We start from the raw sequence: 27,399 nt of genomic DNA on the forward strand, positions 1-27,399 counted from the left end.
AAATTAACAAGTGAAAGCCATACATGTTTCCACCACAGTTTAGAACTTTGATCAGTGATTTTTGCAGGTTTTTTTGCAAATTTCCCATTTCCTATATCTTGGATTCCTTTTTTCAAAAGCACAGGAACTGACACATAAATAATATCACTGATCCATGCAAGGCAATTTTAATATACTGATACTTGCTCAAGTGCATGATCCATGTATTTTTCCACCAGAAATAATTGGTTCCATTAAAATAGCTCTATCTTTGATTTCTCTATGAAGTGAAAATAAGAGCCAAAGCATGATTTAAAAGTTTAAAAAAAAAAAGGTGAACAGAAACAGTCTCTTCACTTCTTAAGAATAAGTAACTTAATCTTCTTTAATCCTAAAAATATACCTTCAGAGATATACATCTTTATTATGTCTAGAATTAGTGAGTTATAGTGTGGCAACATTTGCCTGGCCTAGCACTCCATTAAGGCATTGTTCATGTGCAAGACCCAGAGACTCATACATACATTGTTTAACTGACTTAACACATTCATGTTCATTAAAATCCATTTTCAAATGACAGAACCAAAAACATTCTTTAACAAAGTTCGCAAACACAAAATATTTCCCAAATAGATTGAATGAAATGCAATGAACTAGCACCTAAGTAATGCATTATCTATTCTGATACTAGATCACTGTTTCACAACTCAATCACCAAGAGAGTTCTTTCAAGTTCAAACTCCACAATGCTTATGAAGAATAACAAATTCTTCAAAGGATTAAGACTAATTAGTAGTATGAATGACTGTGACAGAGGCAGATAAAATACCAACGACCACAATTAATAGGATCAAAACCATTGAATGAAAAATAGTTCCTTTTTGTATGGATGGTACCTGAAAAGTGGACAAATATTTATGTATGAACAGAATGTATATATTTCATGTATTTATGGGAAGTTTAAAAAATATAGAAAATAATGAAACTCTACCAGCAATAGTATTTCACATCCATTTTCCAGGAATATAAATGAACCATGTAATGCTCAATTGTAATACAGATTGCTAAGATTGTTAATCATTTAACATTGGGGTTCTATATATTATTAAATGGAAATTTATATTGAAATCAATAGCAAAATACCCATTGATTTAATAGATTCAAGATCTAACTATTGGCAACACAAATTACTTTATGGTTTATATTCATAACAATTACTTTTTATAGATCACAAGGGATAAACACTACCAGTTTAATCATAATCCCTGTCAAAGGGAAAAAAAATTGTGTGTCAGCATATTCCTGAATGAGATCAGAATATGAACTACATGGCTTGGAAAATCTCTTTCTCCAAATCTACACATGGTCTGGGGTCACAATTTTGTCCTGGGAAATGTCATACATAATGAAGAAATTCCCACAAGCATATCTATTCAAAGAAGCCAAAGCAATAATAATATGAAAATCTCCTCTCCTACTGGTACATCAGTGGGAAAACTTTTTTCAGTAATGTTATCCATTTGCTTTGTTCCATTCTCATTTAGGTTCTGCACATTTCAGCAAGACAGGTCCTCAACTGGTAGTTGTTTTGAACTTTTCAGTTCTTGAAACTCTAGTGGAGTGTTCATTGGGATTTTGGAGAAACTTTTCATATTGATGCACATAGTTGGAAGCTGAGCCATATTTGCATTTGCAGCTGTGACCCAAGAGTATAGAACATGGGGGCAAGGGTGGAAGGGGAAAGAAAACATTTGCAGGAATGATAATTCTGAAGGCATGATATGAAATACTGAGTTCTTCTTTGGGCAGCCTTCTTTTAGGCATGGACTTCTTACAGTTGCTGGTTTTCTGGATGTTGGGGATAAAGTATGCCACTTTCCACAAAATATAAATATATATAAAAGCTATGAGCTTTTTTGTACAGGAAGAAAATTCCCTAGTACCGTAAAAAGGGATCTCTTCATTCCATAGAGATCAGTACCTCACAGGAGGCTAGAATTAAGGCAAAGACAGGCCTTTGTACACAGAGAGTGGCTCTATGTTTTCCCACTGCTAAATTATAATGACTCATTTTAAACAAAGCTCTGCCCCTGTAATTTCTTATTGGAGTGGGGGCTTCTGCTTGAACTAGCAAGACCTTCTTGCTAAGTTTTTCTTGCTAGGAAAAGGGCTGAAGAAAGTTTTATGTATTCAACATATGTATAGGTATGTATTTGCACACACTCACACACACATGTACTAATACACACACAAATATACACACACACAAATTCATAAATAGATGTCTATATATGTACATATGCAAGGAGACAGTGAAAATCATATTAGACTTGGAGTACTACCCGCTTGTCAGAACTATTTAAACTACTATCTACACAGTACATATTGAAATTCAACTTTAAGATTTTTTATTTTTATGTACAGTTCATTTTTTCCTCTGGAAATAAAATATCTAAATACAGACAGACTGTAATGTTTATATGTATAGCTTTCAACAATACTTTAGCTGAATAAATGCTTTGTACATAGTTCTGTCGTTTAATGGAGTTTACAGCTACATTGATAAAATGAATTCCTCATTTCCTTGATTGTTTTAACCAATAACAAGCAGAGAGACAATTACAAGTTAATATTAATAAGCAGCTCAAATAACACTGGTTAAATTATGTACAATACAAACCATTCATACAAATGAAGACTAGGATATTGAATTTGTTACAATATTTTGTAATAAAGATAAGACAGCCACTTATAACTTACATGTTCTCCTCCAGGCATTTTCCTTCTTAGAGATCAATTCCAGTTTTTTAAGTAGTTTAGCTGGCCTAAACTCAAACAAGTTTAAAGAATCAGAGCTTAAAGAGTCAGAGAAACATTAAACCAGAATGTCTGCTCACATGTAAATTCCAAATGTTTGCCCATCTTTACTAGAAACAGGCTTGTTCCATAGAAAAAGAGCCACCAACACCACCTTGAATGTGCCTACGGTGTGCTGGGAAAAGTCATGACACTTTGCTGTGTTCATATAATATGGAATACTGAACTCTAAACACACTTTTTTCCCATTTTAACAAGTACTTATTCCTACAGTATTATTTACCAGTACAGCTACTCCAAGCAGTAGAATGCATGAGTGTGGATTATTGATTGGCATGTACTCAAAGGACTTTCAAGGAGATTTCCGTAACAGTCTGCGTTAGAAACCTTGTACTGTCTAGTTAATCCATTTTGCTTGATGATACTGATGCTGAATCCTTAGATATCGGACAATGAAAGATTTCTTAACAGGAATCTCAATGATATGTGCTGAAAAGGGTGTGTGTGCCTCTGTGTATGTGTTTTATTTCAAATCCATAGTGATTTACACCTAGATTGATACATGGAGCTGACTGGGCAAAAATTACATTAGATTGTTTTCCACTAACATATTTGCAGCCATTTGACATCAGCAGCAGCAGGTAGACACATTCCAGGCAATAAATGTGGCCTTCCTCCTTGAGGTTACAGCCCTGTCATTCGACCTCTTTTATTCCCCAGGCTTCAGTCTCAGACACAAGTTGGTCCTCACCCTGAAGGGAAGTAGGGTGTGTCACTGTGGTAGTTGTAATCAGGACACACCTTCTGTACTAGTTTATAATCTGTACTATAAAAGGAAATGTAAATACAGATTACTTTAAAGGGCTTGGAGCAGAGCCATGACACGTGGCTCTGGGTTTGCTCCTGATAACAGGTTTTTGAAGGGTCATAGTTGCAGAGTGTATTCTTGGTAGCCTTGTCAACCTTTTCATACTCGATTCGACAGTTAAAGGACTTGGAATCTTTGGCATCAATCACTGTCTGTTGTGCCAAGTCAAATTCCACTATTTTTGTAGGGGGCACTAGGCTCACAGATACATTTCCTTGACCAGTGGAGTTATGCCTGAAGTAAACACTAAACGTCCCATTGCCATGGTCAACGATTTTCCCTGTTATTAACAGATTTAGCTTCACAGTCTTGATGTTGGAATGAAAATCTCCCCAGCCAAACATTTTTTTAAATTTCCCAGTCTTGACGATGGGTCGTCTCTTTGCTCTGGGCCGGGGCTCTTGCAGATCTGTGGAGTTCCTCAGCCAGTCCCAGAGATCTTGCTCAGAATAAGTTTCTGGGGCATCGTATCGCAGGTCCAAATCTGTATCATTTTCCTTTCCACGAAAAGTCTGTGACAGCAGTCGGCTGATGGACAAGTCTTTGCTACTTTCTGTCCATATGTGCTTTAGTGTGGATTTGGAGCTTCCTGATTTTAGAAGTTCTGTTTTTCCTCCATTTGTTAAATTTGCACAGGTAACCTTAAAAAGAAGGGAAGAAAAACAATATATTGAGATATGTGATGCAAATCCCATCATTTCCACCTGATATCAAAATGACCGGATTTCCTAATCATAGAGAAATATTTATTTGAGAAATTAAATTTTACATCTCTACTCAGTAAACCAAAAAAAAAGTCTGTTTTCCTCCACTTTCTAAGTAGTTATTACTCAACTCTCCTTTGCAGTTTTTTTTTTAATTGGCCTTCAGATTTAATCACAAGTATTCACATGTTATGATGTCTGTGAGTGATGAATGTGTAATGAATTACTACTACTACTCAATTACAAAAAATGAGGTACACAGCCTTGTCATCCTTCAGGCTGCATGTGGCATCTCAGAGTGAAGTGTTCTTGCTTGAATGTTCACTCTGCAAAGTTGCTGTGTCTTCCACCATCAGAGACACATTCATTTATTTTTGCTGCCCCTGGCGTCCACTGTCAGGGTGCTGTCTTGGTGGTGCCAGCCTGACCATGCTTGGAGTCCATGTCATTATGAATCTAATAATAATAATACAATTTCCCTACTCCTTTTATGAATACTCAATGGTCTATGTTCTTGACTGAGGCTTTCAGTCACAACTATAATATAAATAACAGAATAATGAGAATTTTAATGAGTTTTGTGTCGACAGCTGTACATACAGTCAGTTACTCCATGTCAGTTAATGCAGGAGGAGTCACAGCCTTTTCTAATAATCCCTTATAGACCAACTACTAATTTTCTTTGTCTGTATCTAGTATGACAAGCATTTCTCCTTCCTCGCTTCACTTCTTTTTTCACCGTTTCCTCCCCAAATTAAATAGCAATCTGTGTAAGACAGAAAGCCTTTTGTATATTTACAAAAGTAAATTAAGGCACCAATTTAAAAGCAGTAATAAAAAAACCCTGCAAAATCACATTTAAAAAGAAAAGAGAGTCTTGCACCAAGTTCCTGCAAAATCATATATTTCAGACATAATTTTCACAAAATTTACTGTCAGAGCAATTTGTCTTATTTATATTTTTTCTCTTTGCTTTAATTGAGTGGAAAACAGAGAACAGATGCAAGCTCACAGCTGTCTACCATGCAGCACTGGCAGAGAGCTCTGACAGAGCGTACCTGGGAGGGCTGGAATTCATGCAGGGTGGATGGAAAGGGACTGACAATACATGTCAGCCTCATTCCCCCTAAAATTTGCACCATACACACTGCCCAATTTTTTAACATTTGCACTGCTCTGAAGAGGCCATCAAGTTTCCTAATTCTCTTCTCATAGCTACATATGAGATTCCAAATATGCCTGTTTTATTCCTCTGTGTTCTGGCACTGATTTATGCGCTTCTATCATACTTGCAGTTATATCTTTCTCTTCACTTAAAAATGAATTAAGTGCATTCCATACCCAGGAAACCCATTGGAAACCAGATAGTATTTAAATCATGTCCCCTCCCTACTGGTACAACTGGAGGTATATGTCACTGAGGATATCTATCACAGCATGCCCTTTTCATTTCTTAACAATCATGAAATTGAAACACACTTTCATTAACTTCAGTAGTTTTTCAAGGTCATTTGAAGGCACATACATAAAATCAGTCTAAATTGTCTTAATACACCGATCAGACAGGAGATATGCCCCCAGCCTTTTACAGCAAATAAATAGGTAAATAAATCTGTCACATCCTACACTATACCTCCTCAATTCATTTCATGTGGGGCCAGTAAGGATAATAGATAAAATATGGATTTAATTCAGGATTTTACCAGAGACAATTCCCCCCTCTTTTAAATGGACAGAAGGATTAAAACACAGACTAGCATTTTGATAGCCAGTTCATAGCTGCATTTTAGCAATAACACAGTAGGCCAGAAGAGAAGCTGTAATAAAATGCACTGATGTTGTACTGGTTAATGAAGCAGCAATGAAGATGTCACAGGGAGAGAGAGAGAGACTCAGAATGTATTTTTTTCCTATGGCACATGAGGAAGGAGGGCAAAATAAGAAAAGAAATGTGGTTAAAAGGAAAAATGTGCCTGTCTAGAGTAAATCTGTCAACCTACAATGAATCTAAGCAGTTAGCTAGCAGAGCTACTAAACCAGCAATCTGTAGGTAGAATATGCTTACCACTCTCATTTTCTTTGCTTACAGTTTGTTTTTCCTTTGTTTTCTTTTCTTCATATAATGATTTACATTTCATAGGATTAGATTACCAGTTCCATGTAACAATATGTAAGAGTATAAAAACCTTTAAAGTAGGTCCCTCATTTTTTCAGATATGTGAAGCTGAAGACTTGGGAAAGGGAGGAGTTATTTTCTGAAATGATTGATGACTGATCCAATACGTGGTTTTTTGAAAGCCAGTATATTTCATGGAAATGGATTATTTAGGCTACATGCATTCATACCCAACCTAAGAGATACAACTGATTGTTGCTGTTATTAATTGTGTGATACCTGAAAGATTTCTGGCTGTGGAGTTAGCCCTGAGACCTCTGTTTGTGATTTTCAGTGTGGGTAACTGGTTGCATTCAAGAGTAAAGGCCTGAACCTGCCCTTCCTAGTCAAGAGTCTGTGGGAGCAATGAAAAGACAGCCCACAAGCATTAATAAAAAAGCTCTAGAATTCATTGTGCTTCACTAACATTTTCCATCCAACTGCTTTTTCATATACTGCTAGTATACTATATGCTATAGAAAGTATCCTCAGAGAATCACACCCTCAATAACACAGAGCATTGCTGTGTAATAGAATTTCTGCAAATGCAGCAGTTCTTTCACATGAACTGAACTTCTGTTTTCTTCAATCTCTCCTCTTCCCAAATACAAGGTTGCAATACTACAAGAAAGAGTATGCAAAAGCATGAGATCTTTGCACGTAATATTGTGAAACTAAAACATAGATCTATTTTAGGGGTGCGTGGAAAAAGAGCCAATTTAAAGTGGATAATAAAACATGCAACAGCCTGAATTCTATTTTGGCTTTTTGTCCTCTTCCTTGAGGATATCTACATATAATTCAGAAACTTGCATATTCTACTTTATCAATTAGTTCACTATAACCAGTTTTGCCTTCTTTTCCATAGCCAAGTGTCACTCCTGGATGAAACATTAAAACATTTGGCCCAATTTTAATGGCTCTGTCTAGGAGGGAGTCCATTTTCTTCATAGCAGCTCATATGGTGCTGTGGTTTGGAATTTGGGCCCCAATGCTATTAACACACCAATGTTCTAGCTCTGGCTGAACAGTGTACAGCACCAAGGCTGCCTGTGTTTCTCTCTCAGCCCCTCAAGTGAATAGACTGGGGAGGGTCTCTATGGATTGGGAATAGAAACAACTGAGCAGAGACTCTGAATTCACCAGAGATATTCCATAATATGTAGCATCATGCTTAGCAATTAAAAGGAAGAGCAGAAGATTTGGAGGGGTTAGCCGCCTTTTGTTAAAGGAACTGGTTAGTCATCATTCTACCCACTGGAGCTGGTTGTGTGTTGAGTGTTGCCTTTGCATCACGTTTTCTGGTTTGTTTTCTTCTTTATTCTGCTATTTATCCTTCAGATATTAAACTTTTCTTTATATTGACTCCCAAGTTTTCTTGCTTTTATTCTTCCCTTTCTCTTCCCCATCCCACTGGGGAAAGGGGGAAAGTAAACAAAGAACTGTGAGGTGCCTAGCTGTTTACCAGTGTTAACCCAAAGCATCACTGCAGTGCAATAAATCAGTGTTACAAAAGGGCTGAGTAGGGGGATTTCCTTCATGACTGTATAGCCAGAAGTGTTTCTGAATGATGATGGCAGAAATGTTTGTATAGAAAAATAGAAAGGAGAAAAAAATTTAGAAGTGTTTATCTAGCACTACAGGCGTTGTTGGAAAAGCACGTATTAAGCATGGCAGACTGATATTTGGGTCTAGTCTTGTACTTTTACTGGAAAGTATGGACCTAGTAAAGTCTACTGATATTGAAAAGGCACCAGGAGCTTATACTACTGCCTGGCAACTCTTTTCCAACAAATACTGACAAATTGTTCTTCCATTTCTTCTTTGAGGAAGGAAAGACAGTGGTGCCATTGGGCACAATATCCAAAAACATCATTAAAAAGACACAGGAAATGATCTGTAATTTTTTTTAATCTATTAAAATAGAATACTCCATTAATTTTCTATCCTATATTTTCAGAACGATGAATTCTTTTAATGTTTAACTTCATTAAGCATATTTTAATTAATATATGTAGTTTAGGACTTCCTAAAGGATAGGCAGTTTGTCTCAGAAATTTTGGAGCTCTCTTTCAAGACACTGAAATTTCAATTCCCTGAGCCATGAATGTTTTGCCAAGTCAAACCTTAACATTTGGAGCAGAGTAAATGAAGTCAAAAAAGAACTTAGGAAACCATGAAAGCCTCAAGTGGTGATTCAGGTCCTCTTCTCAGTATAAAATCAACCATAGATATATTAACATTACTTTAAGACTGACCAATTTGAGATTTTAAAAAATAATAATTCAGAAAGGTAAAGAATGCACCTTGATTTCACATACTTTTCCTTTTGTTCTAGCTCTACTACTGTTCCTTGCCTATAATTATGGTATTAGTTTAGAAATTATGCATTTATTCCTCTTCATATATGAGAACAAACAAAAATGCAAACAATCTAATACTCAAGGTGGAAAATCTCTCTCTTCAGGTAAATAACTAATCAAAAATGAAGACGTTTTTATTTAGCATTTAGTATTTTATTTATTTAGTATTTATTTAGTTTTTTGGCACTGTAAGAATTTGGAAGCCCTTTGTTTGCAAGTGCTCTGTATAAAAGAATTCAGAAGTTTCTTTCCTCAGTGAGATATCTCAGATACAACAGATGTTGGAGAGTATTGATGGACATTACAATAAGCTGGACCATTATCAAGGCAAGGCAGCACACAGAAAACTCACTGAATCCGGTGTCCTTAAATTCATACTGTTTATGCCATGGGTGGAGGGAAAACAGGACTGAATCTAATCTTTCATTTAGATCCATTTTTCTTCCTGCAGCTGTCTATACATTGTACAAAGTTACCAGTGGTATGGAAATATTCAGTGAATAATTTCCAGAAAAGTCAAAGTCAATATTCTACAGATATTTCATAATAAACAAAGAAACTAAGAACACAAAATAATAGAGATATGATTATAATGGGAGCAAGTAAAACACATTGAAGGATTTGTACCTGTTAAAATGGACACTTTGGAAAGGGAGGACAAACACAGAAAACCAAGTACATGGATATTTCACAGAAACAGGCCTCTCTGGTTTCAAATTATAAACCTTTTTGCTGCGTGACATGAAAATAATAAGGATGTGTGTTGGTCATTCAAAAAATCTGCAAACTTAGGCAAGCCTGACAAACAGAACAGTAACTCATGATCTACTCTGTCAAACGAGAACTCAAAAGTGGCTATGCAGGGTCAAACCAAAGAATCATTTAGAAAAATCATCTTGTCTCCAATAGCAGTTATAAGAGGTGTCTGGAGAAGGGTGAGAACATGGCAAGCATGTTATAGACCCCTAATTTCTTCCCAGCTGTCCAATAATTCTAGTTTCCTCTGCTAGATATGGTTTCTGTATACATTTTCTGTTTCATCATTTCTCTCTAAATTTTGAGATATTATGTTATCATTTATAAATGTCTGTGAATTGAAGGACCAAATGAGTTTTCTGTTTCAGAAATTCCAAACAGACTGATCTTCTGTGCATTTGTTTGCTTTGACCCTTTGTAAACCTTTACCATTCATAAGATACTTCAGCAATGAGTTCCACAGCTCTGTTTCTCCTTATGGTTTGTTTTGAACCTGGTTTCTGACACCCTCTTTGGAGAACCCTTCAGATGGGAAATTCTTTCTCTATCCAAATTTCCCATGCTCGTCTTTACTTTTCTTTGCTACCATGCTTTAAGTAGTTTTTCTGTAAATACCACTGAGTGGAAAATTTGATGTTTCTTAGCTGCACAAGGAAGCTTCCTTCTAGCTCACTAGTACATACCTCAGCTATATCCATTCATAATAGTAAACAGATATTGATCTTTTTTCCAGCCCTAACAGCCTCCTGAATCATGCAAACAATCCTCGTACATCAGTTATTCTATAACTATACCTTTAAATTTCCTTTTTGTCCTTCTTCACTCCCAGTTCTGTCTTTAAAATGAGGAGACCAGAATGGTACAAGGTATTCAAGATGTGGCAGAACCCTGGTCCTGTGTGATGGCAAATATGGCCTTCCATTATTTGTTCAGTCTTTTTTCTCTACTAATTCATGATATTTTATTTGGTTTTGGTCATTAAAGAGCACTGAATTGATTATTGACCATATAAAAAGAAACATCTGAAGTGTTCAATAGTATTTTCTTAAGTAATCATTTAGGATCATTCATTTAAGCATAAAAAATGGTAATTTGTTGTCACACAGAAAACAGAGCTAATATATATTTTTTAGCTATCTTTAGGTCAAGAAATTGAACTTAACATACACTGTTAGTGCAATTTTTGTATAGCACATCCTTAGGAGTCACAAAATACTTCTATTAACTGTGCTCAGCTCAGCTTTAAATTCTGCATTTTTCTGGTTTTAATCTATGAGCTATCATTCTTGCTTCAAATGGCCCTTGTTAAAACAAAAATGTAGCTACCTGAGCTTTTTTCATCATTCACACAACAGCAGTTATGCAAGACAAGAAGCTGATATAAATTCAGCTGACAACAGCTGATAAAAATTCAGGGAAATTTAACATCATTGAAATTACAGTGCCTGTATCAGTTGGTATCTCTCTGAGATACGACTAAGAATCAAAGACTTATTAGAAAATTTATACCCACAGAAAGATGAGGGTACTAATAAAAGACTAGCAACAGAGCTTTGTTTAGGTGCGTTATAATTCTTAACAGTTATTATAATAAAATATTAAGATATTGGAATGGCTGTTCTGCAAAACAAGCTAGCAAAAATTACAATTTTACAGTGCTTTCTACACAATGTAAGTTGCCTGTTATAAATAAATCTGAAAACTACCTAGTCTCAAATAATTTTCAGGAAATGCAAAGGTGGTAAAGCACCTTAAGTGTTGGGACCCAATAAAAATCCCTAAGAATTAGAGTTTCATTTCTCTCCCTTGCATCTCTGGACTGTGGGCTAAACTTGTGGCTGTGACACTGCCACAAGCCCTGTGAATGGTAACAGATTGATGAAAAAAGCTGGCGGCCTGCCAGCTGTTATGTCCTGAATGATACAATATTCTTTGCCAGCCCAGTCCATCATCTTGGGTGGGATTCACTGATCTATTCATTCACTTGGAATTCTAGGCCTGTTCCATAACCAAGAGAGAAATAGAATGGATTGTGTCCTTTACCTCCATGAATTATTGATGAACTTTCCAAATTGAATAAATGCTCTTCACCTAGTCACCCAACAGTAACCAAGAATAATCTGACCTATGGTGCATAGCTTGCCCTGGAGACAATTCTATGGAGAGAAGGCAAAGGCTGGAGGCTGGAAGCAGGGCAATGAATGCTTTTCATAAATACCTTCTGAAATCCTCTAGTCCTGCTGAATTGCACTTCTCCCTATACATCTGTAAGTATGCTGAAGCTGATGAAGTGATGGGGTACTCATACAGCAAGGCATGCACACTTGCTAGTATTGCTCCTCCTTTTAGATATAGGAAATTCCCCATCTGGAGGTTTCCTATAAGAAACAGTGTAGATTTGCACTAAGAGTTATCTTTTGAGTTTGATTTAATGACATGAAAGATTTTTCACAAGTATTTAGAATCTGAAAAATCAGTCTGCTTGACCCTGTTTTGTTCACTAGTGAGGAAAAGAATTGTTCAGTAAGCAGGCTTTTAAAAAGTGTTTAGTCATCTAAGACAGATTGGTACTTTAAATCAATCAGACTTAAGATTGTAATTACAGAGACATTTCTTCTAGTAGCAGTGCCCTAATGGATATTTTTCTCCCCTTTTTTTTTCTCTGCTTCATTCTGCCAGTGCTGCCTTCTTCCTGTGAGAGTCAGATCTATAGAAAGTTTTTCTGTTTTCTTTCACAAACTTTCATAGTGGAAATTAGAATTAAAACTCCAGTCTCCTCTGTCTGCCTGGATAACTCTGGGACCTTTGAACCAAGAACCAAAACCACAGAACCACAACAGGAAGTGATGAAAAGCCAGCCCTACGGTTTGTTCCACCCTTTTCCTGGAAAGCAGGAGTGAAGACAGGCACTGCTGTCACTCTTGTTTTTCAAAGTAGAAAACTCATTGTTTTCTCTCCAAACATGTAGCTTTCAGAAGAGGAAAAAAAAAAAAAAAAAAAAAAAAAGAAATTATTGCCATTGTCTATTTAATTTAAGAGTTTGAAAGAATTAGCAAGTCAAAATGGAAGTCCATAAGTCCATCTGGTCCTGCACCATGCATTCAACAATGGCTAAATGTTGATTTATCAAGGAATGCAAAATGAGTGGAGGAATATACTATTTGTACCAGAAAATCTTTTTCATTTTCAAGTCTTTGCAGATCAAAGACTTCTTCTTAAGTCGGGAGTGTGGCTATGAATTTATTGATTTTCAATAAATATTGCTTATAAGCACTTTTCTGTTTCTGTATGGATCTTCTACCATGTGGAACAGCCTACCACATCATCTCTACTTCAGACTCTCAGAGCTTTCTCATCCTGTTGTTTTGAACAAGTCACCTGCCAGCTTTATCTGATGCCACCCAAAATCTGGTCCAGCATGACACAACAAAACCTAGCAAGGAGGCAGCAGTTTTCCTGTGGGGTTCAGGCAGAATTTAGGTGCCTGGATGCTGAGGTCAGGCAGAGCTACAGAAGTCTCTGGCTGGTTAAAGAAAATAGGATGTGGTCTGAGTTACAGCCACTTCCAGAACTAGGCAGCTCCAAAGGTACAGTCAAACAAGAGTGTAAAACTGTAGATTTCAAGTACATAGGAAATGCATGAACTTTTCCCAATCAATTTGTGGGCCAAATTTTCACCCACAAGTAAGGTCAATTGCAAAAATCTTAGAGGAGCACAAGGATGAGGATAGTGTGGTATTATGCATCTTAATTTCATTTTCATGTCCAGTTAAGACAGAAGGAAAGGTGTTTGGTTTGTAAAATGTCACTTCTCTTTCAGTTTAGAAAACATTATGCCATCACATATAAAAGTCTGTGAACTGAAGGACCAAATGAGTTACAACACCCTGTGAAAATCTTCACATTAGAATTTTACCGCTTTCTGGTTTTTGCCTTAAAAGAACAGAAATCAAGCCCAAGTATTTCTGATGGCAGAGATGCAAGTGAATGTATAACGATTTGGAAAAGGATTGAAATATAACAGTATGAAATATCCTATTAACTCTTGCCCTAAGTTTTACATTTTTGGAAATAATTTAAACTAAACTCTTGAAGCCTGCTGTCTATGTTGTCATTACAGATTTTTTACTTCAGTGGATTATGACTTCTGGAAATTCACCCCATCACTGTTCAGCAGGGGATTAAACTACCACAGAATAAATTAAAGTGGGTTAAAAATGCCTAACAGAGTTTTAAGACCTCTGTATTATGCCAGTATCCTAGAGTGCTGCTAACTTTGAAATGAAAGTCTAGCTAGGTAAATAAATTTTGACAAGGATCTATTGTTCTTGTTCTACATTCCTGTAAGCCTTCTTTTATTAATATTAGCTTGCCATTTTCTGCATACATGTAGAAAGCAATATTAAATAAAATTAGATTTTATATGAAAGGCCACTGAGCAACATTTTAATTAAAATTTGCACTATAGTTTGCTTTTTGTGTAACACACTGAAGAAAATATCCTTTATCATATGAGTAGCCATATCTTCTGAAGAAAATGGAAAAGACTATAACTTGACATATCCTTGTACTATGTAATGGACAAGGCCATTGTGCACTATTAACATACTCTATTAATATTACTCATTTTCTAAATTATGTTTCCAGTCATCCGCTGTTAATGCAAAATTTAAATAAAATTACATCCACCCAAATAGTCTATTGCTTGTGTGTCTGATGCTATATTTTTTCCAGAGAAAAGCATTAGAATGTTGATACAGCTGAGACACATTCTGTTCAGATATTCATGTGTGCATCCTAGAAATCTGAATTTGAACAAAGACGTCTTTTGAGGAGATTTATCTCCCACTGATGTTGGCATTGTGCACTTTGCCACATGAAAGAATTTTATATCTATATGAGATGCTTGTGGGGGAAAAAATAAGGGCTCCCACAAGTACAAGAAATTCTAAAACAAAAATATAAATTAGTTTCATTAAAATTCTCAGTTCTTCACCATGAAGATCAATATGAAAAGCAGCTGAATATTTCAGGAACAACATTTTAAAATCACAGAGGAAGCTATTGCAATGTTCAGAGTTTGGCATACCTCTGCTAACTTTTATGCCTTCATCTTCACCTTGTGCCCTTGCTGGATACACATACTAACTTCTCAGGAGTCTTTTGTGATCTCAAAGAAAAAGGTTTTCCTCTCTTTGAATTTTAAGCAGATGTAGCAATATACTGCCTTTGTAACTGTGTTTGTTTAATAGACATTGATCATTCATTTTGGTCAGTGGATATCAAAATCTATTAAATTTGTTTCTGAGGAAAGAGGTGTATTTCTTTAAAGTTGGTCTGGTAAGGGAGGGAAGCATTAAGCAGCTATTCTATTGCAAGTGTATTCAATTAATTTTTACTGAGATTTTCTTGATGGTTTTGTCAAGGTCTGCTAATTCTTACAGGGGTATGCTCAGCGGTAAGCAGCATGTGGGCACCAGTTCTGCTAGGCAAGCCAAGTGCTGAACATTGTTTTCCTGGCTGTGACATACACAAACGTGTTGCACTGTTCCCAAAGTGCAAAGATGTCAAAGAAATATGGATTGGCCTGTTGGAAATCAGGAGACACCACATGTCATATATTTACAAGATCCAGGCAAAATTTAGTCTTGATCCAAATCTGAGCAGAACTCTATCATCAGTGTACATTTGCTCAGTCAGGATGCAGGGAAACCAAGCAGCCTCAATAAAACTCCTAGCCACACTTGCCTACAGAGCTGGGCTTTATGTGACTGGACACTGCATTACAAGAGACTTATTATGCCATTAAGAGGAATAGAGCTACTGAGTACCTGAAGGGGATACCATAAACCAATCTCTCTATACCCTATAAACTATTAATATTCAATCTATACAGTGTTTCTTTGTGTTAACTATCACTGAGCTTGCACAGACCTGTTTTAAGGTCTATGATGCCTTTCTGACCTGATACAAACAGATATTGTCAGGAAATTTACCACAGCAAAACAAAACAGAATAGAATACTCAATAGAAAATCAACATTGTCACTGCCTGATAGTAGTCTTGTATTTTCTCCTGCAATAGTATCACACCTAATTAAAAGTGAAAATTGATAGCCAGCAGGATTAATCAAATTCCATATGCAAATAGCTGGTTCATGAGAGCCATGGTCCAATTGCTAATACTATCACTAAGGTCATTAATTTAAATTGAGATGAGCTAAGAGTCCTTTGGGCTTTGACACATAAGCTGAAGGAGGTTATTCATTGCTAAGTTTTTCACACTGTAACAAAAAACTTAGCAAGAGAATACGTGAACATTGCTCCAGCATGCCAGATTCTAGGATGAGCAGAACTGTGAACTTGTCTATGGGGGCCATGAGTCTTCTCCTGAGTGGTTCTGATACATTATTTTAAATTCTTATTAAGATGTACTGAAGCAAGTTAAATATAAGACAGTTCAAGGTCCAGAAACTGACAATTTTGGGATTATTTTATGCCTACCGACTTTTGCTAAACACCTTTAAATAACAGAAAGACTTTTATTTTTTAAACAAGACTTGAGTATCAGTTTCATAAATCCTCCAGAGACTTTTCCAGCCTTCATAAAAGGTCCAGACATTTCCAATTAGCAAGAAATATTAACTCAGCTCATAAAGAGAATACTGCAGCATTGGTTATTCTAATGCAAATACAGTGCATTCTCAGCTTACCAGCTCACCTCAAAACTACTTCCAGTGTCTCAATCTATCACTGCATTTCTAGACAGAGTGACTAGAAGAAGTGTAGTCTTACAGGCAGATTATAATATAGTGCTACACACCTATAAGCTTTCTCCAAATGCTGATGGCAAAATTACTAATTACATAGTAGCAAAATGACTGCAGAGTAATAAAGTAGTGATGTAATTATAATTTATCCTATATAAAGAATAAAAACATAGCATTTATATACTCTGACCTTATATCCCAAGAACTTCTCAGGTATGTAAAAAAAAATTCAATTGGTCTATCAAAACAGGCTTAGACTAAAGTGAAACTTGCAAATCTTAGTTTCCAGAAGGCTTTTCTAAATTTAAAGAGAACATCTGGAAAATTAAAGAGAATGTCTGGAAAATTAAGGTTGAATCCTTACAAGTTTGGGCTTCATTACTTACTCAAGATCCTGTTCTCATATTCTTAGAGTATAAAAAATTCAGGTTTCAGGGACAATCAGGCATTATTTGTCTAAAATCTGCTCAAGTGAGGAAATGAGGTGGCACAAAAAATGGATAGATGAACACAAACTTTTCATGCCAAGTTTCAGAAAGCCTTCATTTTTTTTTGACTGATACATGGAGTCCACTCTGCTTTGACCTCAGACAGTTCTAAACATCACCATCTTGACCACACTGAAATATTTGAGCCAATTCTATCTGCATTTCCACTCATGCAGCCTCCTGCATGAACAAGATTTCAAAGGAGTGATTCAGACAGGATTTGAGTGCTTTGCCTTTCATAGAATAAACATTTCATCAAGGGCGGGTCAAGATCACCATTACAGTCATCCACTTGCCCAGAAAAAGCAAATAATTTTTTTCCATTGTCTCATCCTTCTATATCCTTGTGGCTGAGCAGCAGTACAAAACAATTTAACATTAGCAAGCAAATTTCATTTGTTATTTGCCAAATGCTGATACAAAAGATAAATACGAAAAAGCAATAATATCCTCATTCTAAGGCAGAAGGTAACACGTCTCTGCTATAATATACTTGCTAAACATTCAGTGAACTCATAAAAGCATTTAATTTAAATATAAATGCTTAGCAGTTCCATTTTTCAGGGAGTAAATGACAGTCCTGCTTGTGTATCTCTGATATGTATTTTCAGAATAGACATCCTTTCATAACCTACATTTAGTGTTATATATTATTACTGTTACTGCAATGCTCACAGACCTCCCTGTGGTCAGGGTTAAGGTGTACTAGACACTAAATGTATATAGTCACTGACCTAGAAAGATTTCTCACTGAAACAGACTCGACAAAGTCTAAGCTAAAAGAAGAAATATTAGTGATGTCCTAACTCAATTGCAGAGCTAAAACTTTGTACAAATCTCTGGACTTCTCTTTCCCATATCACATCCAGTACGTACTGATAAAAAGGTCAATTCCAATAATTGCTTATACATAATGCCACTAGCTGTTTTAAAAAGGATGTGAGCTCAAGGAAACAAAGTCAGTTTAGAAGTGAGTTGTGCCAACAAGAAGCCTGAAAACATTTGTAGACCATTAGGTGGTTCCAGTTTTGTACAGGAGCAGGAAAAACTGCCCTTGTTAATGAGAAATATTTGATTTGTTCCTCTGCCAAAAATGATAGGGAAAACAAACACACTCATGTCTAGTATGAATATCATTTTGTAAAACAACAACAACAATAAGAAATAAAATTGGATTCACAGTTTGGAAGACATTATAAATGTCTTTTTAAATATGAATCCTTCTGGTTCCCCTTTATTTTTCAGCAGTCCGTCAACACCAGCTCTGGGTAGTACATAAGCTAGCTAGTGAATAACAAGAATATTTTTCCATTGTTTCAAATTTACTATATTAACATCTAATTATATAATTTTTTTAACTTAGAGAGAACCAGAAGAACCTTACCTTATTCAAGTTATTACCTTTTTAGAGTGTTTTCTCTCTTAGTTTGCTCTATAAATAACTAAGACAAGAGACCACAGAACAGCAAGAAAAGTCTAGCTGGTATTTGTATAAGATACTTTAAGCAATTTATTTATCCATTGAAATTATTTGTCCATTTATCTTATGGATTTTATTGCTAAAATATGGAATAATTTTCATCTAGTATAATCCAGCAGAATTCCTAGATGAATTAATAGATTTCCTGGTAATTTCAGAATAGCTTTTCCTGAAAAACATCATGTACACAGATTTGGTCTAAAAGATATATTTACAAGAAAGACATTCTGTTACTCATGAGTTACAGGAGTATGAGAATACGAAGCTTTGGAATTTAAAATTTTACCATATCATGGTAGTAACCCTAGGCAAATGCCTGAATCCTAAGCCCCAGCCCCAAACCCTTACTCATTCTAAGCCCCTAACATACAACCTCTCACCTAATCCTAAACTGGTTGATGGCAAGAAAAGGAAGGGCAGGTCTATGTATTATACACATAATTTCTCTAAAACTATTTGTACACCTTAAAAATTATTCTGTACTTTGAGTAATGCAGAATCACATCTTGTTCCAGGTTCACGGACGACTACTTAAGTAATTTTTCAGCAGATTCATGTCAAATTAATCCAGCTGAGGATCAACCACAAATATTTAAAATTATCAAATAAACATTCCAGAGATAAAATGTAGCTGATTTTGCATTCAGAGACCTTCAAATAATTTTCATCTTTATTTTAGGCCTAAAATATTATTTGATATTACTCAGAGTGGAAGATTTTCAAACAGAATACAAAAATCTCAGACAGAAATACTGAAACTTTCAGCTTGTCCTTGAGACCGAAAATTGCAGTAATTTTGGCTATGGGGAATGGCAGTAGAAGCTGCATGGCAGTTCTCAGTGCCTGTTCAATTACTGTCCATTCTAATCAGATTGCTAACAAGGGATCATTAGGAGTTTGGTGTCTATGATGTAAAATACCTACTAGGAATTGGATTTTGATCATCACTTCATTTTACATCTGTTTCCCACTAACCAATGGAACGAAGATTGTTAATCACTCTTGACCTTTCCTGGACTCAGACTAGTAATTTAATTGCTAATCCTTACCGAGGGACTCCGAAGTACACTACAGAGCCCCCGAGGCATGCAGCTTGACCCTCTCAGTTCAACACTGGTTTTAACCAACAACATCATCAAGAATATACTCAGATGTGACAATGTTAATTGCAGCTTTGGCCGTAGTTTCCAGATGAAGTAGAAGAAACTCTCTAACTAGAAACATTAAAAATATCTGCTGAACTCTAGGTGATTCTACATGAATCAAAAAAAGTCTCTCCAGCCAAGAAAACCTTGCAGCCAAGACAAATCTTGCAGACTCACACTACTGCACTGTCAATTTGCTCCTCAGAAATGTCCAACTCCTGGCAATTAGAATTCTTAAGGGGCTGGAGAAAATCTGTTAGTTTTGGCTTGCTTCAAAATCTTCCCCCAGATGGTAATATAATTCCAAACCAGCTGAGATTCACTTTGTGTTGAATTTCATTCTAAAAAAGGATCATACAGAAAAAAAGAGGAACAAAAGCTTTTCCCCTCTTCAAATTTCAGTTACAACATGGAGAATTTTCTTTGAATCATTCTTCTGAGTGTGATTAGATTATTCTAAATTCTGTATCTCCAGATCTAAACTTTTTCCTTGATTATTTCCAGGTCTACATTCAATTATATTGCAGACGAACATTTGCTAACTGAGGGAGAAGAAACGTAGAGGCAGTATGGTCTATCATGCACTCAGGTCTTATTGCAAAGCTTAAAATCAGAAAAACACAAGCTCCTACCTGCACATTTTCTGCCAGATTAAAATCACATTAAACTGATAATAATTTTCCTGTAAATACCAGTGCCAAATACTGTTACAGTTTGATGCTTCTTACGTGTGTTTGTCAATATATATTGGTTTTTTACAGGATTTAGGGTCGTATTTGTAACTTTTACACTTTTGTAAGATTAGAAGCATGTTTGTGTTTTAAACCTGAGAAAGATTTCTGTACTGCACTGCATTTACTTTTCTGTAATACTTGGAGCTCATTGCCATTGCAAACTGGAATGCAGTGTCTACTGCCCTGAGATTGTACTGATTAATATCTCAGACAGAAATACTAGCAAGGTCCTCAAAGCAGACAAACTGTGGGCACAAAGTTTTGCAGCAGCTAATTATATCCACCTGTTACTAGACCTTAACTGGGGCACTGTGCAGCTCTGTGCTTACTGGTTCAGAAAACAGCTTGCACAGAGGACTGCACTGAATTTTTTGTAGTGTCAGAGCCCTAGTCTCTTCATTTTTATCCACTGAAAAATGTAGATCTTCCAAAGTAAATACAAGTCAGTGTAGTTGTTTACTGGAGGGAGCCTTTTCCCATGTAAACTGAGTTCAGGCTTCACAGAGGAACACATTAAAGGTACCACTCAGTCTGATGGACTAACAGCCACTTGGGTTGCATCTCAAGGGATAAAAAGAGAATGCTGGTGTTCTAGTATAAAAATAGAATCATTGACTGCACGTTAGAGGAGTTACGCTGCCATAAAAAGAAATTCTAATCTGTTCCACACTGAATAGCCCAGTCAATCGCAACTTATTAAATGAGTAATTGATACTTGTCAGGATTGAGAACACTTCCCATTTTCTGCATCTTGATCGTACTAGACAGGCCTACACAGGTAACAAAATAAATTCTTTTGGGCAGTTTAAGCCAAAAATTAAAAAACTCCCTCTGCCCTAAGATCTTGGCAAGAGACATATGCAAGTCCTCACAGAAAGCTGACTGAGAAAGTGTGTTGTGTCAAAAATATTTCTTTGACTAAGAATTTGCAAACTTTCATTTAACAAATCACACACCAACTTTCTGAAGCATTTCAGTGAACCATCAAAACACAACGTGAGCCATGAAAAGACCCAGGACTTTTGAACCATTCCCAGCCCTCTCTCTGTTGCTGCAGCTCCTCCAGGAAGGCAGCTTGCCAGCTTCCACAAACAAATCCCCAGCACAAGGGTACTGAGGTATTGGATGGCGGCAGTCAACAGGAACTTGTGGCCAGTGTGCCAGGCCACCTGTTCTAGGGGGGATCAAGCCATGGAGAAGGGTTGAATTCAATTTCCTTAGCAATTCTCTTTACACAGCTTCCCAGCATTTATCAAATCTCTGCCACCTGGAGAAACTCTCTTTATGTCTGGCAGAGAGAGAGAACAATGAAACAGAGTGTGTTTCCTCATCCCCATACCAGATTGACACTGGAAACCCCTAAGTAACTACTACAAATATTACAATGGAAATACACTTTTTTCTCTAAAGAATGAAGAAATTTCTGGCAAAGACAAAAAAAAAAAAAACCAGAAAAAAAACACCAAACAAACAAACAAACAAAAAAACCAAAAAAAAAAAAAAAAACAAAAAACAAACAAACAAACAAAAAAAAAACCACAAACAAACCAACCACAAATGCTCATTAATTTCTGTGAAAATTAATTAAAACTTCAGGGGGCTGAATTAGTGAATCAGATGCAGTCCAGAGGGAAGTTTCTATCCACTGTTGTCTCATGTTATTTACCACACTAAAGATCAAAAGTTTACAGGAACTTAAAATTATTCACCACAAACTTAGTATTCTTCTTCTTAGTACTAGTATAGTCCAAAGTCAATTATCTCAGCAACAAATCTACAGCAAATCATAACAAAGACAAGTCTATATGAAAATCACTTTCTTCATTTACTTCACAACACAGAGAACAATAAATATGTTATCCATACTTGAGAAAACTATTTAAGTTATTCAATGCTAATATTGATCATTTATAAAATGTTACAATAATTAATTACGTGAATCTTATTTTGTGTGGGAACACAACATAAAAATAATATTCTTTTGAAATACTGACCTGTTCCTAAAGGTGTCTAAGAACTTTACAATAGAAGCAAGTCTGTCAACTGCATCAGAATTATCAAAGTACTGAAAGTTACATAATTTTCTCATGGCAACTCAAAAATTTTCTAAGTGTTGTTTTGACTGCAAAACTGTAGAATTGTCAAAATGAATCCAAGAAGAATCAAGGACAGTTGTGTTGGATTCTCAATGAGAGTAGTAATTCAAATGTGGTCCTGGCAGAAAAGAACAGGCAATAGAATTTTTTTAAGTAGAATCAGTTTGAAGTTAATAAGTATCTGCTTTGATTAGAAATTCAGGAAGTAATTGCAAGATTAAAAATAGAAAGTACATATAAGTACTAGCATATTTTAAAAGGAAACATGTACATTTAAATACAAATTACTTTTTTGCCCTACTACACTACTGAATTTGGTGAAATGAAAAATGAGACAAGACAGACAAGAGTACAAAGCATCCCAGTGCTAGTCCATCACCGGCAAAGTCGCAGAGAGGAATGAAGGCTTATAGTTGGTGTGGACCCGTGTGACACTTTCTGGAGAAGCAAGCTTTTTATTCAGAAAAGGAACAGATGTTTTGGCAGATAGCATAGAAAGAATCCTGTCAGAGACTATAAACTAGGCTTGAAGGGGAAAAAAAGAGTCTGGAAAAAATGTGAAGTATAAAACAAAAGAACCAAAATGACATGGATAAAATAGAAATGCAGGAAGAAAGACAAGGGCTTTGTTAAAATTGAAAAGAGAAAGTAAATGTGCTCAACTCTTTGTAACTTTGGAAGAAGTTTTGAGGCAAAAAAAATGAAACTTATCTCTCTTCCACTGACACAGCTCATTGCAGCATGACACTGGGAGATTAATTTTATAGCTCCAGACAGAAATCAAATAAAAGGAAGAGTCAATGCCCTTTTTAAGCATCAGTAGAGAAAGATCACAAGTACACAGCCAATATTAAAATGCAGCCAAGTTTTATGGCCAACATTTAAGTAGATTTGTACTGGAAGAACAAAAAATAACCAACTGTGTAAATGGAGATGGGCATACTACCACCTCACTTGCTCTGCACCCAGAAGTTTTCCTCTTTTATTTCTTAGCAGTAAAGAGCTCTTTCTGAACCAAACAAATATGTTTAAGAAGACTTGAAACTCAAATTCCTCAAGCCATTTCCTGTCAATAACTTCAGTCTTCATAAAAAGAGCTTTGTAAGGAAATTCTCAGCCTACTCCATTCTGACATCTGCAGCTGCTGTACTACATTTTAAAAAACCCTTTTTAACCTCCAAGAATAGCCTTTTCAAAAAAAAATATACACTGTTTTCAAGGTATCCAAGCCAATTATGCACAGCTCTGTCCTGCCATCTGCTAAGAATGAAGTACCAGCCAAGGATACCACAGCACCACAATTGGTACAGACATCTAAGTGGGAAAAAATGTGGCCAGACTAAGTTGCACTCCCAGCTAGCTGTGCATCTGCTGTGTTGACACTGATACCTGAACAAGTAACCACAAAAGATTCAGGTACTCTATGTCAGCTGTTTCCCAGTTAGAGCCCACACACCCATCCTTATCACGATGTAAATTCAAGGCAGTTCAAGATCACTTGGGAATAAACAATAACAAAAAAGTTACCATAGGAAAAAACCAAGAGCATAGATTTTTTTAATTAAAGAATACTCAAGTTTACATTTTAAATTCTACTGCAATAAACTTCCAACATCCAAAAATGATACCACCTGGCCTGGAGGGATGCAGCTTAAGGTGCAGTCCCTGAAAAAATCCTAAAGATTAAATTAAATGTTTAGATGTTGTCCTGAATCACTGTTTCTATGAGGAAAGACCCATACAGTAACACTGACTGGAGTAAGAATTAGAAATTTAATATTGCAATGAAAGTTACATAGTTATGTCTTTTGGATTGTAACCTCTATATTGAGTCATTAAAGAGGTGCTGTTTCTCACACAGCAAGACATAGAATATCTCTGTAAAAACAAGAAACCATGAAAAAGTTTACAGTCAGAAAAATATACAAGGAAAAGCTGCAAGGAAATGAATACAAAGTCCCAGTAAAACTGACAGGAAGAAATAAGAAGGTTCATCTGGATAGAAAATTGACCGTATAAACACTTCTTTGCATTCCATATATATTTCCATCAGAGGTTTCCATTTAAAATGTTCTCAGTCTGCAGTCAAAACCAGATTTTCCTGTCTGATGGACATGAAAGCTCAAATTCACCTCTGCAAATTAACTATGTTCTTTCCGCTTCATACATCATCTATTATGTACAACGTTATTTCTGGAATTGTATTGTAGCTTACAATTTGATGATTATGGTACATCAGGGAGAAGAGAATGCACCTTGCTCTGCCACAGCTACATTTTTATTGACTCCACAGCACTGAATTGGGAAATTTCTTTTTGTCAGCAAACTAAGCAGGTCTGACTTGGAAGATTTAAAGGCTGCAGATCTGGCATCTGTGATCAGTTGATGCCTGCAATGACAATGGGACAGCAAAAAGAATCTGCTTAGTCTAGGAGGCTGCTGCAACTATTTACAACTGAAACACTAAGGGGTAATAGTGTACCAGATTTTGCCATCATTTTCTCTAGGCTGAATGTGTTTCTTAGTGAAAGGGAAGACTTTCTGCACTCTCACCTCCAACCCACCTCAGCATTTGCAGCCTGTTATTCATTACTAACCAACAATACAAAGCAATCTCCCCAGTGGTTCCCAGTGAGTCTGTGGATTTTGGGTTTTGTGATATATGATCTATCCTTCTTGGTAAAGTCTCTAGCCTCCCAGTTTAGACCTTCAAACTCCAGAACCATGAAACATAATATTAAGATCTCTGAGCTTGCTCTCTCACAAATGCTCTGAGGCCTCTAGCAAGTTCTTTCCTCGTCCACCCCTAGACTTCTCAAAATCTTCTTTGACTCTGAAAACTGGGGTTTTCTCTCCTGAGAAGCAAATTCTTTGCTGGTGAGGTCTGATTAAAAGTAGGTCTCTTGCTATGTAAAGAGGAAACAACAGAAACCATTTCTTACTGAAGGAAAAGCCATGAGTCCAAAATACCAAAGGACAGTGGGATTGATCGGAAGGACAATGAAGTCTTTCAATTAACTTTGATAGACTTTGGTCTTAGGTCATCAATCAGCACTGTTAAGAACTGTGGATCTTGTAAGAGGTATTGTACTGAAAAAACAGAGAAAAAATACAATCTTGACATTTCCATTAGACAGGAAAAACTCAGGGGATGTACTCACAGCCATATCACAGTTGCTAGATTATAATAACCAGCTTTATATTTAAATAGAGCAGGTCAATGACAAATTAAATATGGAACTAATGGCATTCTGTTCATCACTAAGTTTTATGACTTATTGTTGCCATAATTGGTGGCATACACGTTTTAATTTTCATTTTAGAATTACTCTGGTTAAAATAAAGAGAGATTTCTATGTATTCATTTCCAGAATTATTAGCCCATATATTTTTATATGGACATTCTCTGTATATCAAGATATAACTAGAAGATTTAAAATTACATAGAAAATCGAAATTTTGGTATCACAGATTTTGTAATTTTTTTACAGAAGGCTAAAATAATTTGTATTCAATCGAGTATTTATTGAACTTTAATGTTCCTTGGGGGTTTTACTGTTATTACATAAGTAATTATGTAAAAAAAAATAAGATGAAGGTCTCAGTGATTGCTACAGCTGCCACTGACCAATATTTAACTCCATCTGGCACCAATGCCACCGTGGATCTGACGCGTGCAGAGCCTTCTTGGTACCACTGAACCCTCAGAACATTTCAAGGAACCATCACCTCTGAAAAGGAAGTCCCAGGAACATATACACGCAAAGAGATGCTGTCTGGCTAGAAAACCTTTTCAAAATGTGGCCTGATTTTTAGACTGTGCAATAGACAAAGCTCCTTAAAGTCATCAGGACTTATACACTTCTCTCCCTTAACTTTTAATGAGACCGCTACTTAAAACAATTAAATGCCTTTCCTTTCTGAGTTCTGCCTGTAAACAAATACCTTTCTGAACATGAATATTTAGCTGTCACTCTTCTCAAGGGCAGAAGTGACCCCTAAATATCATTAATTTCCTGTCTCTCAGTTTCTATTCACCACTTTTAAGTCTACCAGTACTTTCTATTGTAACATGATGTTGCCTCTACTTGTATAGGTTCTTGGGTTTCTCATCTCTGGGACAGACTCCACCTGCCCCTGGAGTTTTGCTAATCTTTAGACATTCTAATATCCTGATCATCTGTTCAGGTATGGTCTTGATTTCCCTCAGTATTTCTTCTTCCTCTCATAGGAAATTTACAGCCGTTTCCAGCATCTGTCACCCACCCACTTGTGAATGTTAAGGAAAATCATTAATTTAATGTTTGGAAGTTCTGTCCATTAATTATGTTAGCTTTTTACTCCAGCTACCTTTGTGGACTTCCCATGCAAAGTACTTTAAAATTCCTTCACAAAACAGCTCAGCATGTCTTTTCTTATGTTGACTTTTCTATAGGATTAGGCTTCCCACAAAGAATATGTATTTGCCTTCCTCTTCTATTAAAGCTAAAATAGAAATCTATTATGTGCACTAGTTTTTTTCAAATCTCCAATTAACTACCTGGTCTCAACTGTGGCATGTGCTAATTGCTTTGATCATCAGTATTAAACCCCTGATTTTCACGGAACCTAACCTTTTTTCTGCAAGCATTTTAATATAATCACTGCTGAAACTGAACTTTTAATTGTGAGGATTATTTTAAAAATCAAAGTAACCAGACTTGAAGCTTTTGAAAAAATGTAAGGGCATGGTATAAGTATGTCTCCAAGAAAACCAAACAGAAGTTTCTGTTGCTCTGACTGCTCATGCTCTATTTTTGTATATGTTTATTTTTTAACTTTTTTTATTGCCCTCATTTGGACAAAAGATTTTTATCTTTCCATACTAGAAAAGACACGCTGACACAATTTGCTTTCAACACCAGACAGTGCTTCCCTTTTAAATATAAAACTTATCACATGTTCCTCTAGAAAGTTAGATCACATCACCTGCTTCATAAACAAGTCAGTGTGCAATGCAGTACACTTGAGCCTAAATATTTTTGGTTATTTCTGCATAGCACCTT

At 36.0% G+C, this 27,399-nt stretch overlaps 1 protein-coding gene across 1 annotated transcript in view; it reads right to left on the minus strand.

Moving 5' to 3' along the window:
* Positions 1 to 3,543: 3,543 nt before the first annotated feature.
* The window catches only part of NXPH1 (neurexophilin 1), a 134,576-nt gene continuing 110,720 nt past the window's right edge, over positions 3,544 to 27,399 (minus strand). Inside the window, exon 2 of the mRNA XM_063420889.1 lies at positions 3,544 to 4,305. Coding sequence (XP_063276959.1) covers positions 3,544 to 4,305 — 762 coding nt within the window. The remainder of the gene's footprint in view (positions 4,306 to 27,399) is intronic.

This window comes from Prinia subflava, chromosome 1 (genome assembly GCF_021018805.1).
Source record: "Prinia subflava isolate CZ2003 ecotype Zambia chromosome 1, Cam_Psub_1.2, whole genome shotgun sequence".
In the NCBI taxonomy this organism is placed as follows: domain Eukaryota; kingdom Metazoa; phylum Chordata; class Aves; order Passeriformes; family Cisticolidae; genus Prinia; species Prinia subflava.